The following is a 16,970-nucleotide window of genomic DNA, read 5'->3' as shown; positions in this document are numbered from 1 at the left end:
TACATCTGTCTCATTTCACTGGTGAGCTGCTTCAAATTCCCTGAGAAAACAAGACCTGAAGTAGCAATGGATACTGTACTCTTGCTGCAGAAAAGGGCTTACCATTGTGGCAAATTGAATCAAATACAAATTGAATATATGTGGCTTGTAGGACAATTTAAGAATTTTTTTAGAATAATTATCCATCTCTTCCCTACTTGTTCAGTAAACTTAAGACTGGTCTGTCCATAAACTCGTGCTTCCAGATCTCTCATAAACATGAAGTTTGAAAGAAAAAATAAAAATAAACTACACCTAGCATCTGATGACTGGGACTTCCATCAACGGAAACAAAAGCAGCAGGTCTGAACCTGCAGCTGAACTTCAGGCACGAGCTGGATCGACTGGCTGGCACAGCAAAACCAGCCTGCCAGGACATGTTTTAAGATTTCTGGTCTACTAGACATAATCAGTTGCGGAGTAGAGTAAGTGTTTATGAAGAACAATATAAATGCCCTCTGGGTGTATGTTTCCAGCCTGCTATGAGATACAGGGCTGATTAAACCATGACTTATACTAAAATATAGACTTGCACCCAAACTTAAGATACCATCTTAAAGAGCGACCGTAAAAGTCACTATGCATTCAGATTTTTAAATTTTTTATTTTTTTTTTAAAGGTCTCGCCTTACAAAAAGAAAAAGGTAATTTCTCTACTGGCAACCTGCAGACCCACCTGCGAGTGAAAAAAATCAAGCTAACCAGGCACTGCAAACAAGCAAGTTTAGCAGCCCAAACGAGTCCCCCAGTGCCTCCTAGCCAGCTCTAGCAGGCCCTTGATGCTGCAACAACACAGCAAGAGGAGCCTCGGCTGAGAGAGGGCAAATAACTGCCAATGGCACGGAGAGCACAACTGTCTCCCCCCTTTCACAGCTAAAAAGAACAAACCACAAAACCATGCTTTTGCCATGCTTCAGGGAAAGTGACTTGCTCGCAGCTACGTTATCAAGAAGAGTCAAGACAACGGGGCCAAGTAAAAGCAGCAAAAACCCCTCCCAACAGTCGTTCATACGTAGGTTGAAATCTGCAACTACGTAGGGCGTACTTCACTACATTGCCAGATCAACTGAACTTCGGAGGAGAAAGTTCATTGTGCAACATGGCAAAAGGTGTGTGATGTAGCATAAAAGTATGCTAGGTACTCAAATATTGGAAGAAAAATTATTGTTAAACACACGTGTGCAATGAAAAAGTGAGCAATGTGCTTTAACAAGTAAGCCTGTATGCAGCAGCATAAGAGAAAGCTTTTCTGCCATTAAACATTTTGTGGGCTGTGTAGAACGTATCTCCTGCAGAAATTGTTTTAATGCAAGTTTGGACTTTGCAGAGTTGTCAGAATTGTACAGTCTCTCCCCCTCCCACGAAGGCACGGAAAGCCTGCCTGCTCTCCCTCACAACAGTTCGTCTGTGCGTTTACATTTTTCACTGACAGCTTTGTTTTTATTGCAGCTCTAATGAAATTCAGTATTTTCCAGCAACTTTCTCCTACTGAAACTTGGGCGCTGGCTCACATGCAGAAAATAAAATTGCTCTAAATCATGAATTACATAATACAATTATGATTTCTTAAATTAACAAATACATATTTAAATGCTAAGCCTTTATCAATGCAAATCTGGAGTTTGTGCTCAGCATTTTATAACTGAAGATAGCTAAAACTTAGATTATACATCACAGTCTTTATTACTTTTGGTATTTTTAAGAGTAGCTTCTGTAAACTCTCTTGCTCTTTGGAGATGTGAGCTATTCAGACACCAGAAGACAATGAAGACTTACAAGCAACCCTAAAACTGAAGTTCAAGTGATCAAGATTATTCTACAGCCCACATATGGAATGACCCTCAGAAGCCCAAGAATTATTGCTGTTTAACAGAAGCATAAAGTTAAAGCCTACAGCTGCTACTAAGTGTGCACAATTCTTCTGATCATGTTGCATGAAAAGAACATTAATTTTCCACTGACTACACTGGCTGTTATCCAGCATGGCTTCAAGGATTTGGGGCTAGGATATTTGCCAAGTTGTACATGCATACACACAGTGCAGAGGACACAAATGGAATAAATGAGATGCTCCTGGTCAGCACAGTGACAGGAAGTTTCTCCATCTTGAACTGTAAGATTTGAAAAAAAAAAAAGCTAATAATTATTTTATGTTTTGCATATACATCAAACCAACAATTTTCAACTACCTGGCTTGAAAGCAGTTGCATGATCCTTTGGAGTCCAATCTTAGCAACACTGATTAGCCCAATAATAAAGCAGCACCCCTCTAGGACTCAAGGATTAGCACTAGGTGTAACAGGTCTACTGGAGCGTGGGTTGGGAATAAAGGAAGATCTCGGTGTTCCAAAAAACTGGCCTGGTTTCTTCTCTCTGCATAAGGCAGAAGACACTAATCAGCCAGGAGGTTAAAAAAAAAAAAAACAAACTTGTTTCAGGGTGCTTCTTTCTAGAAATGCTGAGAACATGGGTACAAAACGGCTGCAGAAGAAACAGCCCATTACATTTTCAGTGGTATTAGGATGACTTTCACTTACAGGCATTGCAGCAAGAGAACGCATTGACAATCCACATAAATTACAGGTGAGAAGCTAGCCAGGAAACCAAAGGAGTAACGGCTTAAAGACTACTTTCTGGAGGATAGCCTAGTCATGTTACATTTCTTGCCGCTATCTGTGTTCTAAGACAGCACTATTATACAAGAAGAAATCCAGAAAACCAGGAATTATTAGTTCTTGAGAGGAACATGTCTGAAAAAGTTCATGTAGATTCCCCAGAACCAAACCAGCACACAGTGACTCTACTTTCTGTTTTGGGTTTGTACCTGCATCACTGTTTCTGCTTTATTCCACAACCTTTCAGCCTTAGGATAAAAAGGCTTTGAGATAACATTGCTGAGCAAGAACACCTGATTTCTTCCACAGATAAGAATATTATAAATAGGGACTTTCCATTCCGTATCTTCAGATAATGCCATAGCTAAGAACAGTCATTGTGCTATGGCCAAAAGAGCAAATTAACAGGTATACACGTAGACAGAATTTAATTCTCTCTACGGAGGTTGCATCTAATATCATCCTATGCTAAATGATGGGAATGGCACTCAATTCACTACATGACCTGTGACGGCAAGCACAAGAAATGCCCAGCTTTCACGATGGCATGCTAAATTGTTTTGCTAAACAGTCAGTGTACGCAATACTAATTGCAGTGGTACAGCTTCTACATCTAAATTGTTTAAAACTAAAGGTTGTTTAAAGTACCACTGGTTTAAAAAACAACAGCAGCTACAAAAATCACCACCAACAACAAAAAAAACGATTTCCTAGGGCAGAAGGCAGAAAATGGGGAAAGAGGAAACATGATTTACTGACACTGATGCAGTATCCGTCACTTACATTGGTTATTACGGAATCACAGACAAGTGAAAGACTGAAAAGATATGACTGGAAGCTACCCACCAAGTATCAGTTTAACTCGATGCCTGATCTTTCTGGATGCCAAATGATTATCAGTATCTGGGATAAATCTGGTATGGTGATGGCACAGCTCGCTCGCTTGACCTATCAAATATACTGACCTTATAAAAAGAGCCACCACCTTTTGACCACGGTTCCCTATGGCTGATGGATGTCAATTACCTCCATCAGAAAACATGTAACTTAAAATGGGAGATTTTATGATGTTTCTAGAATACATATAGAATTTAACCAGGTTTCACTTTGATACTCTGAAGTCTTCGGCAATGAATAGCACCAGATTCAGCTTCACTGTCACTGTTGAGTCTAGATGTGTAGGATAGCAAAGACGAGGTGGAGGGAGATTCTATATGAACACAACATTCTCAGTGTGTTCTTAGTAATCACGGTTTGAGGAGAAAGCAGAGTAAGTAACAGTGCAGAAAAGAAGAAATAAATCAATGGGTCAGATTACAAATAGTGAGTTAGGATGTGACACAGGAAACAACTGATTTCCTATCTACTCCCCTTGCAGAATTATTCCTCCTACTCTGGTAGTTACTAGCAAACTAGAAATAAATTACGTTAAAACTCTGTGTGTTTGAAACATTGCCAAGTGTAACACTTGGGGGAGATATACCGTCTGCTCAGTCTTCTGCCTTCTACTGTCTTCACGATGAAAGGGCTCACATTTATTGAGATCAGGACAGATCTGAGACTTGTTTTTAAAGAAGCTGCAAGGAACTCAGCGCTCCACATAAAATCTAAAAACCTGTTTACAGGCACAACTCTGGAACAAACAATGTTGTCCCTCTACCTCCTTTGCTGTCAGATGAATGAGTATTTGGGTTGGAGTAAAATGAACCTTATCTGAATGCTGTTGACTGAAGAGAATCAAAGAATGAAAAAAAAATACATAATTAGGAATGGAAAGGGGTAATGAGAACCTATCATTTGAGGAACTAGAGCAAAGTAATTACCTACTTGACCTCTAGGACCACAGCCAGATGTAAATCTTGCTTCTTCACATTGTTTTATTGCTATTTTTGACAAGTCATTAACATGCTATTTTCAGAAGTGACTTCAAAACAAAAATCTTTTGAATGGTGGAACTCAAAGCTCAAAGGCTTATCTCCAACTTTCAATGCTGTGTCTTTCAAAACTTGACTCTCCCCCGCTTGCAACGTAATAACTAACAGAGCAGCCACTACACATTTCCTACTCCCCAACTCTGCATGCAGCAGAGCTTTAAAACCGATGCACGTGCTGACTGCAGAACTGAATCTCTACATCTGATTTACAGGGCCTCAAAGATGGAGCAGCATACAAAAGTCTGGTTTGGATGCAAGGGGAGGAGGGGTGGGGGAATCCAAACAAAAAACAACCCCAAAACACAGAGAGAAACATTTAACTTGCAGGAAGATCAAAGGCTTAATTTTACAGTGATTTCTATCTATTAGTTAACACTGGCCTACGCTTAAATCAAAGACTTGCAGAATAGCATCAAATACTTCAGGACTTGTGCTAAATGACAAAATACTGATTAATATTCCAGCCCTCTGGTGCACTTCTACAATTATTTTAAAAAGCATGTGGCATTCTTCCTACTCAGCTTCCTCCCTCACCCCCACTTACAAATTATATGTATGCTATGGCAAACCAACCCAGCTATGGAGAGAGAACTGATCTCCTGCACTGAGAAATCAGTCTGATTCAGGGAGGTAAGGCTGGGGCCAGATAACGCTGTTAACAGTAATTTCTCTCCTCTAAGTCCTTATTTTGTCCACTAACGAAAATGTAAAACCTATTTGTCCCTTATGTTCACTAAACCTTCTGCCTAAAAAGTGACAGTACACTCCTCTCCTGCCTATGCCCTTCAAAAATACCATTATCATTCACTTAAAAAAAAGTGGTTTTTTTCTAAATTGGGTAGTGTAAAAGTGTGGAAAAGCAAGTAACTAAAATTCCTTTTTGATGTTTAGACAACAAAGTGTTCCCAATATTCCCATTTAAATATGTAACATCCCATTTCAAATACTGAAGTTCTTCTTCAATTTGAAAAAGTTATGACAGCAGATTTTTCTTCATTTCCTCGATGGACCAGTGTACTTTAATAACTGTGCCAAAGTTTTTTTTCAATCAATTTGAATTCATAATATATTTCTAAATTACCAAACCACTGAGAATTTAGAACCTGCTGTGAGGTCAATTTCACAGATGAAGAAAATTAAACAGAAAGGTGCTTTTGTGAAAAACAAACAAGAATTTAACCTAGTAGTGAATCAGGCAAGAAAATAAAGCAGCTAGTGATGTTGGAGAGAGCAGCTCAAACCACTGGCTCTTCGGACTAATACTTTCAGAGAAATACTGTTTCAATCCTATTACCACATGCAACTATTTTACACCCTCAATAGTACCATTTATTCAAGATCAGACAGCACAGTGGTAAAAGGATGTTCAGTGAACAATGATGCTATTTGATTCTTGTCAAGCAGCTAAATGTTCTAACCCCATCCCAGTTAGCCAAATTCTCCATCCCACAGTAACTCCCACCCAGTGTGCCCCCTCCAACTCTCTCCTCCCCATCCCAATATCCCTCAATGTCTTCTACATTGCCCAACTATTGTTGTGGCAAATGGCTGGTTCCATGCTACACAGACTGACTAGATTGCAAATTGAGGGGAGAAGAGCTACTGAAGCATTCCTTTGGGCCTCTCTTCTATCCGCTTATTTACAAACCTAATTTTAGCAAACTTTTAAGGAACTGAATTATTAAGATTGTATCCCTGTCAAATGAAAGGATAATTGATAACTGGAAGCATGACTGCAACAGTCAAATCTCCTAGGAAATCAGACTAGCACAAAACCTATAAGCCTTCTGTAAGAGCCATTTACTCCCTCCTCTTCCGCCAATCACTGCCAGCAGTAGCTGAGAAGTGTTAGAAAAATGGTTTGCCCTCTGTAATCAAGTCAACTTAATGCACTTTTTATCTCAGAGATACATCTTCATACTATATTAGTAGAATAAAACATCATGGAGTTTATTTACAGGATTTATGCATCATCCCAAGTTGTCTCCCTGCATTCTGTTTCTCCCAATTTCCACCATTTTTAATCCACAGTATTCCAGATTTTGGCAGTAGAAAAACTTTAACCACTCCAAAGTAGACTAATCCAATACTCTTACTTCTGGCAGAACTGAAAAACATCACAACTGTATCAGCCTGAATGCAGAAGTAAATGTACTCTGGCCATTCCTTTGGTCTATAATCAAAATTTTTAAGGACCGCATTACACCCTTATCGGGTCAATGGTGAGCACTGCTGTGACAAAGAACTTCCATTTCTCCCCAGCTAAGAAACTAATTCTCAGCAAGCACAACAGATATGGAATACATTCTTTCCTCACTGCTGCTGAAATAGCTCTCCCAATAGCTCTCTTACTGTTCCATTACACCCCCCAGAATAACTAATGCATACAGCTGCAAGAGACAGTCAATAATTAGAGCTGGTGTTTTCACATTATCCTCATCCATTCACAGCTTCCAAGTTGTTCTCCCCCCCTGCAGACACCTGTACCATATCCCGCTCAATCAGGGAAATCTAGCTATGAAGAAAATAATGCAGCTTCTAAGACAATGTATTTTGAAATAATGTGCTAGGAAAAAAAACCAAAACTCTGTGTCTGTGTAAATATATACGTGATCGTGAATCTCAGCTTCCAATTCCAATCAAGGCAAGAATAAACACTCCTACCAGGTAGCTCCTGCATCCTGTGAAAGCCCTGCAGTTCTCTTCCTCCCATTCCCCCCCCCAGCGTTTTGATTCAGAGTACACACATCGTGTGTGTTTCAGGATGGAGGTAAGCCTTCCAGACTGGCTTCTCCAGGGAGAACAGCTATCGTTATTCTTGGAGATTAATTTTCAGAATCAGGACAGTATTAACTAAACTACAGCTGATACTAGCTGAAAGGAAATATTCAAAACTCTGCATTTCACCTGCATGCTTTAACAGAGAGATAAAGAGTTTTTCAAGAACTCGATTTTTCAGCAACAGCCCAGCTAAGAGAAGCATTATTTTCCCTAACGGTTTTCATACTGTCTCAGCTGGGCCTCTTGGCCTACTGCTCCATGAAGTGGCCTACTATTTTTTGAGCTCTTTTTAAGAACCAGGAGTATCTGATTTTATAAAATGTCTGGATTTTATTTTTTTGAAGTAAAATTCCCCAGGTTTACTATACTGACTTAGACATTGGGGTGTGATGTTTTTGATCTATAAAATTCAGTTTCGAGTCCTACTGAACAGTATTTCTGCCCTCTTACATTTAGCCTTAACTGAAAAGATATGGAAGTTAGTAACTTCCATGATCTGCCACTTGAGCAATTAGCATATGTTACTTAAAAAAAAGGACATTAGAGAGCTACTGGTCAAAAAAAAAAAGACCTCACTACCATCATGTGTTAAAACTCTACCTGTTGGCTAATGTTTGTCTAAATACTTGTACCTTTATTAAGAACTGCAGATGGAGAATATATAATTAACAGAAAAGTTGAAGGTGTCCTTCAGATCATTAGTAGCTATTTGAAAAGAGAATACAGAACATAAAAAAAATGTCTGAAATGGTCACAGTAAACCTTGTGACCAGTTTACTAGTACCACTACCTAAGATCATCATGAATTTAAACTAGGGAAACAAAATAGTTTTGGTGTCCAATTAAAGAAGCTCAATTATGAACTCATATCAATTTGACAACAGAATTATTAAAACTAACTAAAAATGATCCTTATCTCAGTCATGCAAGCTTCATATGAATTCTTCAACATTCTTATTTTCAGAGATATTTTACCCATAACTGATGGACTTGGATTAATTTCAATTCAAGCTCTGGGTTTCAAAAAAACCCAAGGAAAGTGTACTGTCCTTATGTACCACAGAATGCTGACGTATTCTAAAGCAAGAATATTTCACTCCCAATACAATTTTTTTTTAAAATGCGAACAGGCTTTTGTCATAAAGGTATCAGCTATACTTACTAATTAGTTTGCGCCAGGTAACATTTTTTCCAGTAAAAACTTTACTTTCCCCTATGCTGACATTAAAAGACAACTAATAACAAAAGGTAATTTATTATTTCATTAATGGGCTCTGAAATATCTGCCGCCTCAGACTATTACAGCAGCTGATGAATTATTTTCCTATGTATATGTGAGGACACAGGTAAATATCAGCACTCTGCCCAAGATCTACAGTGACTACACGGGATACAAATTTTCTTTAAATGCTGTCTCATAAACGGCTAGTTGTTGTCCACTTGCAGACTGTTTCCTTGCTGTGCACATTTGAATTCTTCAAGAAGGTATCAGCCCTGTCCACAAATGCACGAGTGCTGCTACATTCTGCATCAGATTTTACAAAATCACTTTTTCTAACACTGTGCTGGTTTGAAGTGGAAACATCAAAAGTTTGTAACGAGAATGAAATCTGCTTTGCATTGTTTCAGCAAGGCTGGACAGAAAAGCAAGCTGATGTTCTAGCCATTTCTTTTTTCTTCTGTCAGACTCCTAGAAGCATTGCTTGTCAGCCCTTCCAACCAATCAGCCAAATCAGCATCAGAAATTCAACAAAAAAATCTACCAGTATAGGTCACAACAAAGAGTAACTTGAGTGTGGTGCTTCCTTTTAACTTCATATAGAAGCTCATTAGATCAAAAAAATTGTAAGAAAGTTTATAGATCTTAACGATGGCAGAAAAATTTTCCAAGTGTAACTTTTGAGTATCAGCCTAATGACATAGGCTTTAATTAGGACACAATTTAAAGAAAACTCTAAGAAGCACAGCATTTGAGTTGAACACAATTATCTTCAAATACACATGGGCTTATTTTCCTGCTAAATGAAACTACCAGAAGACAGCAGCTAAAGCAACAGATTTCTATTCAGTTTGTTTATACAAGTCATCTCAAATTGTGGAGCAGAGCTTTCTGATAGCTTCCCTTCCCTTTTCCTTTCCATCCATAACATTTTCTTTTTTGAAACTAGATTACAAACATTTCCTTTGTAACTCTCAAACTGAGTGCAAAAGCCCAATGTTCAGTCTGTGTAGTTACTACCTGTCATTCCAGTGGCATCTTATCTTTCTATTTAGAGTTTACAGTTGCTTCAACAAACAGCAATTCCAAAAGCAAGCTTCTAGTTGTAGGAGTGATACAAGCAGGTTTTATAGTTCTGCTGACTTTGTATTCACAGTACAGATTAAAAAAATATGTTCTTTAAATTTAGTAGGTCTAGCAACAGGAACACCAGAATTTTAAAGAGTCTAAACAGCAACAATATTACTGTGGGAAATTAAAGCTTGTAGAAAAGGTGTAGTCTTAACTTGAAAAACTACATTGCTACTACTGACATAAATAGGCACTAGTTGCAATATTTCTTACATCCAGTTCTTACATCCGTCCCTTATATCCAGGTTTGTTTTTTTTCTTCCAGCAAACATCTGATCAAAGGGAATATCTGCTGCAGAAAGCACCAGATGAAGTCACTTGCCAATCTACAGCTGTCCTTCAAAAACCTGAGAAGTTCTAGATACAGCACCGATTATTCCGTTTTCAATTTCCCATCATCTCAGATGTTTGTTTGCACAAAAACTGAATCCATTACATACCTGCAAAACTTGTTCTTCTGAGGATGACACAAATAGATCCATTCATTTTGGTTAACAGTATCAAGTTTTTGGCTTCCAACAGCCAGGAACATACTGTCTAAAAGTCTCACAAACAGCAGCAAGTCCTACCTAGATAAGACCAGTATCTTCTCTTGGTATTTTTATCATGAGGAATTCAAAAGGTACCTCAAGGGTGTTAAAGTACCCAGTATCTAGTATCTTGTACATTTTTTTTTCTCTTTCAAATAAAAAGTAATGGGTGAGCTGCAGAGTTAAGGTTAAAAAAACCCACTCTTAACAAATAATAAGGGTGAAATTGGTAAAAAGTTTTATAAATACAGAAGTTGTAACATTTTTTATTACACTGTTTCAAAAACAGAGCATCTTCAATGTGACAAGCAATGCTTTAAAACATGATGAACTGAAGCAAAGGGTTATCCTTATTTTACAACGATCAGCAAAGTACAACCTACAACCTGCCCAATCTGTTAGAAAAGCCATGATTTATACTCAAATATCTGGTAATTCAGTTTAAGAAGTGGAAGTCTTCAAGTGTTTCTGTTACTCTGAATGACAACGCAGAGCTCTGAAGTCTAACACTCTTTCAGGTACAAATTGAGAAACTATGTACCATAGTATCTGAGGCTGCAGTCATGAAGTCACAATATAAAAAAAAAGATATTTACTGCTCAAGTACAGAGAGCTTGTTATAAGAAATAGGGCAAATAAGTGTTATTCTCTGGGTACAGCACAGAGGAACAAAATGCACCGACCACTTGACTTTGCTTTGCTGTGTTTGACACAACGGCTGCTGTTCTCCACTCTAGTCCAGCAGATTACTTCTACAAAACTTAACCTTTACAACTCTATCTCCTGCCACTGAAAAAAATGCTCATGGAAACAAAAGAACCACCACATTTAAAAGACAGGTTAGCAACCTATAAGCATGCTTAGCAACTCTACTTCTATTGTAGATCAGAAATGCAACCCGTGTCTCATTTTAAACATCCCCTCACATTCTTTAACTTCTAACCTAATAAACCTTAAGGAGAAATTAGTATTGCAGTGATTGCTTAATTTTCCCCAGTCATCTTCAGGTAGATAACTCAAACTACTGAAACTTACTGAAGTTTAGTTGGTTGGGGGGTTTTGGTTGGGTTTGGGTTTGGTTTTTTTGGGGGGGGTGGGGGGAACAGGACGGGACACAGGGCAGGTTGGGTTTTTTTGCTTTGTTTTTTCTCAAAGGAAACACAAAACCCCCAGTGATTATATTCACTAAAGGACTTGTACTATGCAACTCAACTTTATTTACACTGCACAAAGCATCTCAAATAGTCATTCAAAGCCAACCTATAAGCAAGGACTTTGAATCGATCTATACAAATCTCTAAGCATAGGGGCCTGTTTCTGAATCATATTCAATTTCATACAGGGTAGGATGGGGAGAACTAGAATGAAAAGAATCTGTCCATTAGAGATCCCTAGCCTACGCTGCCCTCCTGATGATGAAGTGCTACATACATTTCTCTGAAAAAACGAAGTTACTTGAAATTGGCCCACAGAAGAAAGTAATTCTGGTGAAGGCTCTCCTCCCTTTTATATTATAAAAAGGGATCCACAGTCATGCTCCCCTCAGCCCAAGACTATCTAGATCAATTCAAGCACCGCTTTCAGTAGAAGTCATATACTCCCTGAATGGGAAGCACTGTCAACCCAGCTTCAATCTCTGAAGCTGTAATCCTGAACAGAAACGAACGCGATGGTTCATAATGTCAAGAGACCACACAACATGGTCTGTTTGGTATCACTACTTACAGGGAGTCTTCTGCTGCCAAGCATGCATCAGAAGATCTTAAATACTCAAAATAGTCCTGATGAGTACAGATGAACCATATTGCCCACTTCCTGATATTTCCCAGCTACCAGTTCTATAATCATTGTGGTGTTAGCAGCAGGTACAGCACAGCTCAGTTCTAACTCAAGATTAACTTGAGTTACTGTGGTTCTGCCACATTTAAGGAGTTGTAGATCACCTGCAAGGCTGCAAACTCCACCCCATAACAAAAAGCAGTGTAAGATTCAAGCTACAAATGCATCTTCCTCAACCAAAGCTCAGCAAAATACTTTAGCTGCTCAGCTGCAAGATTATGAAGATTGGAATCCCAATTATTTTAAGTTGACTTGAAAAGTATGAAGCATGACTGAATGTATCACTCTAAGTTCATCTGGCACTGAATGAAAGAAGCTAGCATACAAAAAGGTACCAGGTAAGTAAGTATAAGGGGTCTAAAGAAAAAAAAAAACCAGCAAGGAAAGCACTACACCCTGTAACACCACAAAGGCCATAGTGGAGGGAAACAGTCGACAATGGTATCAATCCACTCTCACATTGAAAAACAAAACTTAAACACAAGAGGCCTGTTATACCACTGCCATCTCTAAATTCTTCACTTAACGTTTCTGTCTGCATTTGAAGCCATTAAGCTGGAACTGAACAGAAGGGGAGGGGAAAAAAAAAAAAGCAAAAGCCTTTGACTCCAGTGCTACAGACTAGGATGACTAACTGCTTGCTGTTTACCCATAAAATCCCATGACAAAATTAAACCCTTTAAGAAGACAACTCAAGCTATATATATCTAGCTATAAAGCTCAATCATGAAATAAAAGTGCATTGAACATATAATATTCTCTCAACATGCTAAGAAACCACAAACAATTATAACCAGATGTGTGAGTGTAAGGATATGAATATTGTTTATAAAGCTGTAGAAAATAAGGAACACAAGACGGCAACACCATCAGTAACAGTGTCTTAATTAAATGCAAGCTGCTGAAACACAGCAGGCCTCCCAGAGTAGCATTTACTTCATAAAAATTTGGATTTAGTGGCAAGATGTTCCCCAGTTTAAAGTGGTAAGTTGATACAAACACTATGTAAGAAACTGGATCATCTAGTATATGCTAAGTGTAGCAATGCTATGTTTTTCCGTAACATCAAAACGAAGGCGAGAGGAGGCTGTCTTGTTTTTCTAGAAAAAGGTCGTATGATCCCCTGCCCACACTTGTTAACAAGTCACGTAAGAATCTGAACTATCAAAGGCTTTATTTGAAACTTAGTAAGAGTCTATTTACGCTGTAATCAGTGAGACTGTGGATGAGACAAAAGCAAAGCAATATGAAAAAAGTATTTCTCTTGTTCATGTCATCCCTGTATTTTTAAGGTCATGTTAATTCTGGAATGTCTACAGGACAGTCTTTATCAAAAGGAGATGAGCGCACCTGAATATTAATGTATACCAAATTCTCTGTTACTGATTAACATAAAAAGCTCTTTTTATCAGCCTTCAGTGAGATCAACAGATCAACCAACATTTCTGTTCAAAAACTAGGGGATGGGCACGGAGGTAGGAGAGGGACACAAGGAGGAAGCAGAGAGGAAAGAGTCAGTCAAAGTAGAAGAAAACAGGAAATTATATTAGTCCTCCAAGTTCTGAGAAAAAAGGGTTCCTACAAAGATCTTTCTGCAAATATTTCCATTTTCTCTAACAGACAGAATCACATCTACCTATAAATCCTATACAAGTTTCCAGATACAGCTACAGTACACTGAACCTTAAATATTTATACTACTTTAAAACTTACAAAAGTGAAGGGAAAATACTCTTTAGGATGATCCCAAATTTGAGGTAGGCTCTAAAGGGGCATAAGAGCAATTATAAAATACATCTTTGTTACCTACATTAAATGTAAAATAGATGTATATTAATAAAGTGAAAATTCTTTATTGTGCTTGTGAAGGACAAGTTCTATATCCATCACTTTTCATTTCTGATGTTCATGTAAACCCAACAGCTAGAGTGTAAGTTAAAAAGCGAAAGTCTGAAAAAGTCTTGTTTTCACAGCTCTTTCCTTTTGGTAATGGCAGCTTCAATGCAAGTGACACCCAAACTTCTGCATTTGGAATTTTGAACGATTTAACCGAAAGGACTTGTGGGTTTTACGAATAACCATGTGAAAGTTTTAATCTTCAAGAAAAAGGAATGACACTGGATAAGTACTTATCCATCTCAGGCATAAACTCAGTAACGTTTGTGAGAATATAGATGAAAATAGCAGAGGTTTGGTATGAGTAGTTAAAGAATTCCTCCTCTTCAGTTTTCAAAAACAACAGACAATACAAGATTTTGATTCTTAAATTTATTTTTAGCAGGATGTCTGTACTAATGGATGGTGACATCATTAGAAGATAGGTCCATGTCCACCACCTGCAACAGAAGCTAGACAGATGTTAAAGAAAACAATTTAAGAGTTAAAGATGACACTACTTACCCAGAGCAGACTTAATGAAAGTCACCTACTAAGCAGTACAGTTAAATTTTGATGCAGACACGATAGCTCCTACTACTTATCTGTTGTCAAAATTTCCTGTCAAGATTTAATGCATACATTACCTTGATTTTGATGGGAATCATGCACTTCTGTTTAGAAATTACTACTAGAGAAACTGTTATTCTTAAAAAACTACTCATGGAAAGATTGGTTATTCAAAGTTACTTACCTGTAAATTTTCTTCAGAAGATAAAACATCTGCAAATTTAGGTCTAAAGCTCCCATCTAAAGTTTCAAGTTGGCAAGAATTCTCTGGACATTCAAATTCTAATACTGTTAAACCAGGTCAACAGCAGGTAACATTTCTAGATTCCACTAAGAATACAACCACTTGTTTCTTACCACACCTGGGTGTTTGACAAATCAGTAAGGTAGGATCTCAGCAATATTCTCACAGATCAGTGATACTAATTCAGAAAGAAACGAAGACTTGATATGTTACAACCCAGAGACAATGTCATACTCAAAATGTCAGTAGCCAGAATTCTAACAAAGGAAACAAGCTTGTCTAGAGCAAATTAATTTCACCAGAAATGAAACCTGAGCAGCAAAACCCAGGGACCAGACAATTCAAGAAATACATTCTCAAAGAATTAGGTGACAGGCCCTTTTCCAGTGCTATTTCAAATGAGAAGCCAAGAAGCAACGCTCAATCTGAGGTATGGTATTTCCTAAGACTGTAAAAACAGGAGTCCTTGCTTCAGAAAACAAATGCATCTGGCTACAGATATTTGGTGTTTATATCAGAAGATAGCCATTTCTTAAAAATAATAAAGATAAACTAAGTCAGCTGGACCTGTAGGCAGTATCATGAAGGCATCCTGATCTTACATTTCAAAACTTCAGAACGTTTATCAGCCTGCACTTCCCAAACCAAACTGGTAGTGAGCATAAAGTCACTTCACTCATCTTAACATAAGTTTAGAAGCTTGATCTTAAAGTTCTTGTTCTTTACAATCTCTTGCCTTATAGCTCTTTATTAGTACCCAGGGTTGACACCATCTTGGCTCATAGTTTCTTATTAGTAACCTGCATTTATACGACACTGATCAGTCTAAAAATATTCTAACAGTATACCTCAACATCCTAGGACTTCATCTGTTTAAAACAGACTGCTACAGATACTGAATACTGTCTCCTGCTTTCTAAAGAAAGACCTCTGAAACCAGTCCAAAACAGGAAGTATGCTGTATTGGAATGAGATCCTTTAACAGTTAAAATAATACAGCCAAGAAACCCAGTTTTAAGGACCATGACAGCCTGGGAATAAGCAATTGCTTTCTCTTACAGTTACAAACTCTTTGATCTAGTAATATTGGGAAATTAACCTGGTTTTTATTTGTTGAAAACAACAAACAGGTGGAGTCTGTTCACAGCTGCGCTCCATTCATAATCTCTGATTAATTGAGATCTCTTCTTACAGAAGTATACATCCATCTGAAGGACAGTTGCCCTTTGAGCAACTCACTATCCCAGCAGTCTACTACACCTAAACAGGGTCTAACTGCCAGTAATGATCTACAAAAAGAAGCGTCTCAAGACAATCAGTCCTACGCTGGTATTGTGGGAACTTATCCTTCAAACACATTACACACACAGAGGGAAGGTAAGGCAGGTGATGAAAAGCTTAAGGCTTCCTGTTCTTTAATCTTGCAGGTTCCATTGTGCAGTTGGATCGGCTGCTACTGCAATCAGCACTACTGTGCACACCACCTATCTTACATGAAGTTGGTTGACATTCTTCCCACAGGATAAACACAGTGAAGTTGACAGGAAGAACCTTCATCAATTGCTTTTCTGCGAGGCATAGAGCAAAGGAAGGGAGTCAAGAAATAAGAGTAGTCTAGGAATGACACAACTGATCTGAATGATCACTTCAGACACATTGTGAACAGCATCTTCCTGAACAAAGACACCACAAAATCTGAACTCAAGTTCTGAAGTTATAAAAGGGTAAAGAAGCCACAGAGTGAAGAAAATGTTCTTGACAGGCCTACGTGATGAAACCTGAAAAGCAATTAAATTGTGCACCATGTATGCTTATGCTGCAGTTACAGGGCACTGCAACCATTCAGCTATCTCCCCTTGCAGAAAGATGCAGCTTCAGTTCAATTACTGTAATGCTCAAGTTAACGCTGGAACCTATGTCTCAAAGCTGAGACAAGGTATTTGGGAAGCAACGGACATGAAACTATGGACCTACTTAGAATACGCCAGATGTTCAACAGGAGGCTTGACAGTATTACATGGTAGGAAAGGAAAACAGATGACTGGTAGTAGCAAAGAACAGAGTAACTTAGGGGATTATTTGCTCATAATGAGCTGTTCACTCTGCGTCCTTCTTCTATTAATGATTTGCCCTGTCCCAATAGTGCTAGTGCTGCTAACCAGCCACGTCAGAGGCTGTAGAAGCTAAAACTATA

General features: G+C 38.2%; 1 protein-coding gene across 3 annotated transcripts in view; it reads right to left on the bottom strand.

The window, feature by feature from the left end:
• Positions 1-16,970, bottom strand: part of RPRD1A (regulation of nuclear pre-mRNA domain containing 1A) — a 46,538-nt gene that overhangs the window by 15,012 nt on the left and 14,556 nt on the right. The window contains exon 7 of one of the 3 annotated variants that reach the window (XM_075022707.1): positions 14,341-14,435. The exons of 1 other annotated variant lie outside the window; for it this stretch is intronic. In XM_075022707.1, the coding sequence (XP_074878808.1) occupies positions 14,379-14,435 (57 nt within the window). In that variant the 3' untranslated portion in view covers positions 14,341-14,378. Of the gene's footprint in view, positions 1-14,340; positions 14,436-16,970 lie in introns of those variants that run through there. One more of the 3 variants, XM_075022708.1, reaches the window with a different exon arrangement.

This window comes from Buteo buteo, chromosome 3 (genome assembly GCF_964188355.1).
Source record: "Buteo buteo chromosome 3, bButBut1.hap1.1, whole genome shotgun sequence".
NCBI classification, from domain to species: Eukaryota; Metazoa; Chordata; class Aves; order Accipitriformes; family Accipitridae; genus Buteo; species Buteo buteo.
This window is presented reverse-complemented; position numbering and strand designations above follow the sequence as displayed.